Source organism: Lotus japonicus, chromosome 1, assembly GCF_012489685.1.
Source record: "Lotus japonicus ecotype B-129 chromosome 1, LjGifu_v1.2".
Lineage (NCBI taxonomy): Eukaryota > Viridiplantae > Streptophyta > Magnoliopsida > Fabales > Fabaceae > Lotus > Lotus japonicus.
Window position 1 is genome coordinate 121,192,698 of NC_080041.1, and position 11,367 is coordinate 121,204,064.

Here is an 11,367-nt window from a genome sequence, read left to right on the forward strand (position 1 = left end):
TATTTCATGATAAGCTAAAGTAACTGTTTCAAATAATCTGTTTTCAGCATCACCTGAAACAAACACAAAAAGTGAGATTTTGAATAAAAAAGTGATTTTTTTGATTAAAACGTGATTTTTCCAAAATAAGTTGAATTGAATCAAACGCACTCTAATTGACTCGTTTATCATGGCTTACAAAAACAGATTTTACTTTTGAAGAAATAATTGATTATATTTTAATTAAGTTGATTCGTGTTTGACTACTCTAATTAAAATCACTTTTTTTTATCTCCTCTCATCTATCATCGTAGATTTTCATGATAAGGTAAAGTAACTGTTTCAAATAATCTGTTTTCAGCTTCACCTGAAACAAACACAAAAAGTGAGATTTTGATTAAAAAAGTGATTTTTTGATTTTAAAAATGATTTTTTGATTAAAAAGTAATTTTTCAAAATAAGTTGAATCAAACGCACTCTAATTAGCTCATTTATCATTGCTTACAACAAGTGACTTTACGTTTGAAAAAATAATTGATTTTATTTTAAGTGATTTTTTTGAAAAAATAGATTTTCATTTAACTTTGTCTACAAATATAATAAGTGCTTTCAATTTTAGAAGTGATTTTAAACTGTTTAGATACATAAAATGTCAAATATAAATTAAGGATATTTTTGAACTTGCAAAAGTTTTAAGAGAGTGTTCCGTTCCGTTCCCTTCCTTTCCACCCTTTTCCAGGGAACCAAAGTGTCCCGTTCCTAGAGCCTTTTATCCCGTTCCGTTCCATCTTAAAAACATGACAAACACAGAACGGAACTCATGTGTCCTGTTCCGTTCCCTTCCCACCTGTCTACCAAACGCTACCTCAGATCAATAGGTGATCTTGTTGCTCTAGCCTTAATGCAACTACTTATAGGCCATTTTTTATGGTCTCCTTCAGGAGTTAATTGATCTTTTGATCACCTACAAATGTCATGTAATTTTTGTAAATTGATCTTGTAGTCACCTAAAAAAATTATTTGGTTTTTTACAAAAAATTCAAATGACTTAACTTTAATGTTGACCATTTATAATTAAATATAACAGTTATAATTTATTCTTACGTTCTCACGTATCTGCTTCTAATCAATAAAATGGTTAATGGTCAAATTAGCCAATAATTTTATAGGCTAGTATGATTTTAGTCATTCGTTGGAAAACTGATATTTAGTGACCGTGAAAAACAGTCAGTAATTATAAAAGTGACTGACACTAAATGTTATTTTTCCATATTGAGAGATCAAAATCAAACTTGCATACAAAATTATGGACTAATTTTACATTAACCCTTAATAAAATTAGAGTTTAATTTTGATGCACCGACGGTGTAAAGTTTTTTTACACCGTCAACCAATCAGATTTCAAGGATGTGACATGTCAATTAAAGAAATTAAATGAAAAGAGAGATTTTCTCACATCCTTAAAATCTGATTGGTTGACGGTGTAAAAAAACTTTACACCGGTGCATCAAACTTTTTCTCATAAAATTATATACTTTTCGTAAAAATATTATTGTAAAATAACACTTAACACACTTTTACTTACGTAATTGAATAAAAATAAAAAATAAAAAATAGTAGTATTTTCAAACCACTATACTCTCTAGCTCAGGTGGATCTCTCTCTCTCTCTCTCTCTCTCTCATTGTCTCACTCCCTCCCCTCTCCGCTTTGCAAAGCTTCAATCTTTCTGCGAACAAGGTGAATTCTCATCTGGGTTTTCAACTTCATGCATTTCCGTTTGGTTTTCGTTTTCTGGGTCTTACGTTTTGTGTTAAACTGTGTTGAATTAGAGAAAGGTGGTTTTTTTCCTTGTCAAAATCTGTGTTTGATTGGAGGTTTCATTGATACCCACACAATTTTGCTCATCGTTGATTTTGAAACTTCATATCTGGGTTAGGCACAAGGGTTTGGGCTTTGATTTGGTAGCTTTATAATCTGATTTTGTTGGAGATTTCTCCTTGTTTTTGTTATCATTATTGTGGTATTTGTTTGATGAATCAGTCCCTGTTATAAATCAAACCATGATCATGATGATTACATCCAAGCAAATGTTGATGTTTGCAATGAGTTATGGAGAAGATTGACCCCCACCCTTGTTTGTTGTTTTTCATTTTTTCCTTGTATACTCTTAATTTTGTTGACTCCAATCTTGTGTACTTGAATGCATTTGCTGGCCTATTGTGAATTACTGTGCTTAATGTGATTAGTATATATTTCAGGGATTTTGGTTTTTTTTTGTTAGTATCAATCTATCCTTCATCCCTGTTGATCAAGAATGCAATTCTTTGGGGGCTCTGAGATAAGTCCCTCGCCACCTGCGCCGACAGCTTCAGGAAACAATGGCCATATGATTTATGTATTCAATAGGAATGGTGTATGCTTGCTCTATAGGGAGTGGAATCGCCCCCTCAGGACGTTGAATGCCCAGCAAGACCATAAGTTGATGTTTGGTCTGCTTTTCTCGCTTAAGTCATTAACTGCCAAGATGGACCCCACTAGGTATGATTAACTCTCGAGTTTCAAAGGTTCATTTTGAGGTAGATAAAGTAACTTAACATTGCTTATGCTCTTATTCTAATGCAAGGAATACTAATGTAAATTTGTGTTTTGGTGTTGCAAAGTTTGCTTTCCTTTGTCAAGTTATTTCTATCTTGAAGTCATTGTAGTTTCTGTGTTCTCTAGGGAAGCTTTTGCAAAAGACATTATTTTCTTATGCAATACATGGACTATACTTGTAGTGCCAAAACATGAAAAGCTGATAATTGTGCCAAGGTGACAGAACTGCATTTTAAAATACACTAGTTTTTAGCTGTGTATGCTAAAATGGACTTGTAATTAATGGTTGAAAATAATCTAAATTGAGTAATTATGGGTTGATTAGGTGCTGTATATTTTTAGGGATTACGGTAATTAGGGTAAGTGGGTAACTATAAATCCTTGTTTTACAACTCTTAGGATTTATATTTTCGTCTTTTGTATAATTGAGACACATGTATTCACTTGACGCTTTTGAGTTTTATCTTTTTCAACATGGTATTGGTGCCAATCCTACATCTGATATTGGGCCACCCACTTTTGTCCAAAAACCATCCTAGCCCCGCGGATTTCTTAATACAATCTGCTTAGCCTCGCGGCTTTCTCAGGGCAATCTACCTAGCCTCGCGGCGTCCTCAAGGCAATAAATAATTGTCCTATAATCTCCGCTCCCCATATATTTAGTCCTACGCGTGAGGGTTAGATCTAATAAATACTTGGATAATCCTTACCTCATTAGCTAGCTTTGAGGTAGAGTTAGGCCCAGTCCAAACTCTAAAATTGTATCAAACCCTAAGTAGAGGAAACCCTAAGTAATTACCTGATGGACTCATAGCTCACCGGTACAGAACTCTGTCAATTTTTATTTACTCTATGCCTTGTTAACATGTGGGGTAAGTTTATGGTGTATGATTTTCCTTGACTTCATTATATGCCTACAAATAACATTTTTGGTTAATTTTATCAACAAGGTTAAATAGAACTTTTGGTTATTCTGATACATCTGTTATTATTTATCATGGTTCTACTAGTTTTCTCATGTCCCTTATTCATGATTCATCTATTCCATATAACATCACATGTGTGTTTTGTGCTTTGCATATTTTATATTTGACTATCTTGGCTTGTTTATTGTTGCAGTTATGACAGGAATGGATATTATGATAGATATCTTTGTTAATTATTAAAGGAATTATATTGATATTATTGTTTCTGCTGTATACATTGTAGATTGCACTGGTAGATTTAATTCATTGTTCTCCAACCTATTGTGCAGTGCGGAGAAAGGAAATCTCGGTGTGCCTCAGTTACCTGGCCAAGGTTGTTCATTTCATAGTTTTCGCACTAATACATACAAACTTAGTTTCATGGAAAGTCCGTCGGGAATAAAGGTCAGCTGCAACAAATTTGTGTTTCCTTTTATATTTTTATAGATCCTTGTGGATACAATCACTACTTATTCTATGCATTTGTGTCAAAATGTTTTGCACCCCCTTGGCTTCTGCGTATTTGTTCATTGATTATTGTAGCTATTTGGCACTTATTTGGAATTCTGTATCTTTCTGTTATATATATTAATCTCATTTTATATCAGAAAAATGTTGGTTTGTTCACCTAAATACCTCAGTTGTGATTTGTGAATGAAACACTGAAGTGACAGAGCACAGGAAGGGGGTGGGGGGAGACAAATTTAAAACACCATGTTTTGATCTTTGGATTTGAGTTTTTGCCTGAGATAACTTTTTGACAGACTTGCAAATTCTAATGTGGGGTTTATAAGGCCTTGGGCTCTCCAACTACAACAACTAGCTTTTGTGGTGTGGTTCTCCCAAGATTCTTATCAATTGGTATCAGAGCCTTCCTCTATGTCTCTCAGCTGCAAACGAGCGGTTCGGGTGGTGACGCTAGCATTGCAGTGTTCGCCCAAGACTAGTCAAAGGGCTAGTGCACAACCAGCCTGCGTGGGTGCCGGGGCTTCAGAGCGTGGTGGGATGCTAGGAACCCAATTGCACAGTACGGGACTTGAGAGTCCCACATTGGAAGTATGGGATTCTAATGTGGGGTTTATAAGGCCTTGGGCTCTCCAACTACAACCGCTAGCTTTTGTGGTGTGGTTCTCCCAAGGTTCTTATCAAAGAAGAACAGGGATGGCAGGAGAGTAATTCCCATAAGAGACTATGGGACAAGAGAGGTGCTGCCAATTGAGTAGCTAATTATGGGGCTGGAGGGGAACAATGAGTTGGAGAGAAAAGATTGGGGAAGTATCGTTGTGAGTGGAGGGGGAAATAGGTAAGGCTTGGAGGGACTAGGGAAAGGTAGGAAAGAATTAACATGATGCGAGAAATCAGGAAGCCTATCCTAAGGCTGGTAGTGAGGAAATAGGAGGTCCATTGCAGTGTCATTTTCCAGTTTTATTTGCATTTCAAGAATTTTTAGAATCTCACTCTGCTATAATGACCTAAGCCTCCAGTTATTCATTATTAATACTGAAACAGCTGACTGAGGAAATGAAGTTATGATCTGACTGATAAGAGGACATATTAGGAGCTGACTAGATTCCCAAATTATGAATCCAAAATTTCTAATTAAACATGAAAACACACTAAGCATGAAAATAATATTTTCATTCTCCATGAACAAGAGTCTTTCCATATTATGTTTGCATACCTAATCAGATTTTTTTGGGAGGGGGGGGGGGATATGTTTCTATCTTGGCATCATTCAACTTTTCAACCATGGTTTAAATGGAAGCTAAATCCATTCGTAGCTCCTAATTTTCTTGTTCTTATCAACTTTGATAATTTTGATTTGTGCACAACACTTCTGAAACATGTCTCATTTTATGAAATGAAGCTGAAACTTTCATATTTCACAATAACTATGGGCAGCATATACATCCAAGTCTTCGGTATTGCGGTGGGAATTCAAGAAAAATGAAGTAATGACTGAATTATAGTGCTGTTTTTCTCCCAATCCGTATGTATTTGAGGTTCTGCTTTAGAATAGTTAGTGTCATGCTTTTATTATGTTATGATCTCTGTCTGACATTTATCTGTCAACATAACGTTAGTGGATAATTGAGTTCTGTTGATTACACTGTACTTTTCTTTCAGTTTTGTAGTAGATGTTGTGTGAAGTAAGATGCACTACTTAGCTCTAGTAACACCATGAGCTATTTTAGCAATTCAACAGATATATTACAGAAAGGAGTCACAAAAATAACATATATGCTTTCAGAAATACAATCAATGTAGTAATGTTCATATATGTTTCTTTGATTGTATTGTCACTCTGCCATGATTTCCACGCTCCGTGTAGATTATCTTGGTGACTCATCCTAGAACTGGTGATCTACGGGAATCCTTGAAGTATATCTACAATTTGTATGTTGAATATGTTGTGAAGAATCCACTCTATACACCCGGATCTCCTATCAGGTAACAGAATTTATACTTCCCTGTAAATGACATGCTTGTCTATTTACCAAAAGAAGAATGGCATTATTGTCCTGTGCATTTGTGGTCTCATTGTCATTTGTGTGCAGTTTTCTTTTTTTTTTCTTAAAACAGAGGAATTGTTTCATGTGGCTCCCATGCTCAGTTTTCTATCACGCTTATTCTTCTTCCACAGTCAAATGGGCCATTGATTTCTCTTCACCTTTTTTATCTTCCCATTTTTACTTCATATGAAAAATGATAGAATTAACATTGCCACAGCAGGCAAGGTTTTAAATTTTGGTTCTGGGTATCAGATATCATGAGAAACCATCTCTAGCAACACTCTGTTTTCTTTTGTTGGATGAGTTTACAACTGCATCCTGTTACTGTGCTGGGTGGGTGGGGGCTCATAGTCTTAATTCAAGTTGATATTCTGCAAATTAACTGCCATTTTTGGTTAATTTGCCTCTTGCATATCATGGGTTCAGGGATTTTATTTATTTATTTTGTGGCAAGAAAGTTAATTGAATCGATAAGCTTTTGATGGATTTTCGTAGGTGTGAGCTGTTCAATACAACGTTGGACCAGTATGTGAGGGGTATTGCATAGAAGCTGAGTTGCTACCAATTCACTACTGTTGATGATGAACGATTGTGTTGTATAATGCATTGTTCTTAACTTTTTATGGTTTGTCACTGCCTTACATATGTATGGCTAACTACTCATTTTGGTTTATGTGGATGATTACAGAGTTTTTTCTTGCATAATTTATGAGTAACTATTTTTTTTGTGGTGGAAATTCCATTGGAAAATCTTACCAATTACAATTTTTATGATTATTTATGGGTCTTACCAATTTCTACTAATGCGTCATACTCATGTTGTTATGATGTTTTGGGGGCATCGGATGTCAATGTTTGTATTATTTTTAAAACTTTGATATATTCACACCCTCACAAGTTTCCATCTACTTTTTCTTCGTGTTTTTCTCTTATATTTTTCTTGACATCGCTCATTATATTTCTCACTTTTTTCTTTTCATGTATTATAAAAAGGGTGTCAACAAATCATTTTCCTTATTTTTGGAACTTGTGGTTCCCGATGTAGAACATGAGATCTAGAGAGAACCCTTCTCATTTTGCTACCCCGGTGACAATCATATAGAAGATGGTGTGCAGCATGGTGTTGCCCTTTTCTTTTTTGCTAGTTCTGTTAGAGACACGATTATAAAAGATGGTCCATGCTCCTTTAGAACTAGTGTTTGCGGCCTGATTTCCTTTAGATGGTGTGCAGCATGGTTTTTTCTATTTTCTCACACGTGTGGATGCCTGCACTCGAAATATGTAGTCATAACCTCTCAAGAACGAGCCTCATTTTTTTTAAAACTTTGACTCAGTTTAGAACGATGGTTGAGTTACAATTCAATCATAAACTTGAGGGTATGCATACAGATTGGGGGAAAGGGAGTTTGGATCCCTGTAGAGTACTTTGCTGACATGAGGACTTTTCATCGAGTCATTTAACCACACAATCACAATCAAAATGATAGTGTTGGAAGAAAAATATTGACACTTTCAAATTGGCTTATCTCTCCTTAGCTATGCTAACATGTCACTTCACTACCTCCCTGATCCCTGATAACTATCAGCCTCAGCACTACCAGCCCTAGAACTACTGGTTAGAACAATACAAGCACGAACACAGCCGACAACTACCTACTCGAGAAGGCGAGAACTACCAACCCGACAACTACCAGCCTGAGCTCTACGAGCCCAACAAATACCGGCACCAGCACTATCAACTTGATAACTACCATCTCAACAACTACCAACCCGACAACTACTGACCCGAGTACTGCCAGCTCAACAAATACCAGCCCGAGCACTACTACAAAAAGTTATTCCTTGAACAAGATGTGTCATTTACTTTCATAACCCATAAATGATCACTGGAAGAGAGTGAAAAAGGATTATCAGGTACCTCAAGGGTATACTTGATCATGGTTTGGTACTACAAAACTTTTCTCTTGCAAACCACATCTCTTTATTACTGTTGCTTCAGCTACATCTAACTGCTTCTAAAGCTCTCATTATATTAGAAATTACTTTCAGATACAGTTCAGAATTACTCTCAAAATTTGCATCTATATTCATTGAATTCAGAAATTACTTTCAGATACAGTTCAGAATTACTCAATGTTTTTCTCCTCTTTTCCCTTATCATTTTTCTCAAGGGATGTCTTTACAATCACATTAAAGATCAAGACAACATAACAGGCATTATAATTTCTATTAAATTTCAGTTGCTTTTGAACTTCAGGCTTGGGCCACCTCTACTGTCTCAGCACCCCCCTTGTTTATTTCCACTCCATTTACCTCTTTGTCTCCATTGGTACTATTAACTTCTACCTTGCTCCCTTTCTCCTCTGATTTCTTTTCTTCATGGCGTGTTTCATGCTCACCAATTGGGACACCATCTTTTGGTTCACCATCTTTTGGTTCACCATCTTTTGGTTCACCAAGGATTCCTGCAACCCAATCCCGCAACTGACCGGTGGAAACTTCATCTATTTGAAATATGCAAGGGAAGTTCAATTTCTTGTGTAAAAATCATAAGCAGGAAGTATTGACACCCTATGTGTGATTGTGTGGCAAAAAAACCTACAATGCTGCTGTAGTATGTACTACTTAACATAATGACACATAGAATGTATGTTTGAGACGGAGTATTGAGTCTTCAGTAATACAAGAGTACTAAAGGTTTGCTCGCATGTGTGCGAGAGAGAGCATACCTAAACGTGGGACAGTGTGACCTTGTGGATGCCTTATTAGAAGGGATTTATGAAATGCAGAGGCAAGCTCCTCAGAAGGAAGTTTCAACCAATCTTTCTCACCAATGAAGTGAACAGACTTAGCTTTGATGGGGTCCTTGTATGCAACATTACATATCGTGGGATCTCTGAATTTGGAACCTGATATTGATACAAAAAACTTAATGGGTGGATGCTCCTTCAGCAACTTCCCCTGTGAATTTCATGTTGATTATTACTCAAGAGCTTTGAGGTTGAATTAAGTTATAAATCAAATGGCAGTAATAAGTCACCTGTGCTTGATAGCCTATTAGAAGTGCTGAAAGTGTTGCGCCCTGATTTGTGTAAAAGAAGGAGGAAAATGAGTCAATAGCATGTTTCGATCTACTTATCTTTCTTCAAAATCAATTCTGAAACCTAGAAGCTTGTCACAACTCACATGAGCTTCTACCCAAAATTTATTCAGACTTTAAAATCAGTTGTTGAAGGCTTTCCAAATATGCACTAAATAGTAGCTATACATAAATGGAAAATACTCTAGTGAACTCTAAAAGCAATTGACATTGAGAGCATTTTATGAATCTTTACCTGTGAGAAGCCAAGGAAACCATCAAAAGGGCCATTGGCGGTGATGTATTCACACAAGTATGAGATGCATTCATCCAAGTTAGTGTATTCTGTGAATTCCTGAGTAGGAGTTATGTACATATGTTCAATAAAATTTAATTCTTTTCCTCTAATTCAACACAAATGAAGTTTGATAATCTCATTGCTAGTCACTTGAATCTGAAATGAAAGAGACTAGGAGGTAGTATTTTTACCTTGTTGAATTGAAACCACTCAAAGTAAGGTGGAGGGAAGATGCCTTCTATGTCAGATTTCCCACCAGCAGGGAATTTACCATCTGGGAATTCCTATTACCAAAAACAGTTTTCTCACATTTACACATAATATAGCTTTTTGGTTAATAGTAAGCTTTGAACTATGTTATATAATTCCAAATAACATTGGCAATTATTATGAACAAGAGCTGATCACAAACCAACACTAATGCAATTTCCACAACATTAAATTAAGGTTGCAATTATGTTACATTACGGTTTGGTGGCACTGCTGTCTAGATTAGTGTTTTGGCATGCTTGAAGTTGTTTTTGGTCAAGTAAAGGAAGAAGTTAAATCTGTTAGAACAAGGTTTAAAAGTAAAAAAAATGCTTAATACACACACTTGGCACTGTAACATTAGAAAAGATGAATGTTACCAAATCAAATTGAGAGAAAATAGAAGGATCCCATTTGCTGATTTGCTTTTTCAGAAAACTCCCACTGGTTCTGAATCCATGGAGGCACAATATTTTCAGCTTCCTTCCATTTTCTCCTTCCATCTTTACTATTTCTCTGGCTGCTGCACTACCACAAGCTTTGGAAGTTGGCTTACTTGTAAGGACTAAGCACGTTCTTACCTACCTCCATATTTAAGCCACTCATTCCAACAACCACTATTTTTTTGGTCAAAATTCCAACAGCCATCTTGTTTTATATTTTTGTTTTTGTTTTTTTCTATTTGGGTCAAGTCAACAACTCTCTTATTAGACTGGACCTAGTAGTAGTCTGTTACACACAAGTTCCCATTACAAAAATCATAAAGTTTGGTATATGAAAAAACTATGTTGACACTCAATTTTTTTTTTAATTATGTTGACACTCATTTCACTCACATTTACTAGAGAGAAAGCAATGGATAAGAGAGATATAAGAGGAGCGAACTAGAAAAAATAGAATGTACCTTTTACATTAGAGGAGTGAGAACACTACGACGACCAAGTTGTCAGAAGATAGTTAGAAAATGAGAACATATTGGAATAGAGTGTACCTTGACAAACTATTACACGCCTTACATAAGACCAAAGTAGGGGAATTCTAGGTTAGGTCATCGTCGTTCGGAGTCTAAGGTATGACGATGATTTCAGGGAACCGTTCAATTTATGGCAAGAAGTACATGGGCATAATTGATTGAAAAAGGGCAGAGGAGGTTGCATGTTGCATCGTTTTCCTCTCGAGCTTTGTGATTGCTTCTTAGGCAGAGACTCATTACCTTAGGAAACTCGACTTGGGACGAGCGCTTGATGATGATTGATATAAATGTGTTATGAAATTCTGGTTCTCGCACATGACAGATGTCGAACCGATGCTGGGACAACCGGTTTGACAATTGAACAACAGTTCAGAAATCAAGCCACATAGATTAATACAGTAGAAACAGCACAGTAGCAACAATAAAAAAATCACTAAAAAACACAGAGGATTGTTAACCCAGTTCGGTGCAACATCACCTACATCTGGAGGGCTTCGCCCAAAGAAAGGAAATCCACTATATCAAGATTTAGGAATTACAGACACTCATGAACACCTCAGCCCATAGTTATTATCCTAATCTACCCAGTATTTTTCTACTTAGTATATCGACCTAAGTATGAGAGCACCCTCTCACTTTCTCTCAATCACTGCCACAGTGATTGGTAACAACAATCAACACATGTTTGAAGAGATTACAACTCAACTAAAACAA

The 11,367-nt window shown here is 36.0% G+C and overlaps 2 protein-coding genes across 3 annotated transcripts; one reads left to right on the top strand and one right to left on the bottom strand.

Annotated features, from left to right (window-relative positions):
• The first annotated feature begins 1,570 nt into the window (after positions 1 to 1,570).
• Positions 1,571 to 6,854, top strand: LOC130729977 (uncharacterized). Of its 2 annotated transcripts, none has more exons than XM_057581841.1 (5): positions 1,571 to 1,718; positions 2,240 to 2,519; positions 3,832 to 3,946; positions 5,874 to 5,992; positions 6,550 to 6,854. In XM_057581841.1, the coding sequence occupies exons 2-5, from the start codon at positions 2,296 to 2,298 to the stop codon at positions 6,599 to 6,601; spliced, it is 510 nt and encodes a 169-aa protein (XP_057437824.1). In that variant the 5' UTR covers positions 1,571 to 1,718; positions 2,240 to 2,295; the 3' UTR covers positions 6,602 to 6,854. The 2 variants fall into 2 exon arrangements, with proteins under 2 accessions (XP_057437824.1, XP_057437825.1); XM_057581842.1 differs by having other exon boundaries at positions 1,607 to 1,718; positions 2,263 to 2,519.
• A 1,262-nt stretch (positions 6,855 to 8,116) lies between these two features.
• LOC130729975 (uncharacterized) lies at positions 8,117 to 10,246 on the bottom strand. Its single transcript, XM_057581839.1, has 6 exons — positions 10,061 to 10,246; positions 9,623 to 9,715; positions 9,390 to 9,488; positions 9,095 to 9,136; positions 8,784 to 9,015; positions 8,117 to 8,558 (listed from the first exon to the last, which is right to left on the bottom strand). Exons 1-6 carry the CDS (start codon positions 10,181 to 10,183, stop codon positions 8,308 to 8,310), a joined length of 840 nt encoding a protein of 279 aa, XP_057437822.1. The 5' UTR covers positions 10,184 to 10,246; the 3' UTR covers positions 8,117 to 8,307.
• Between the last annotated feature and the right edge of the window lie 1,121 nt (positions 10,247 to 11,367).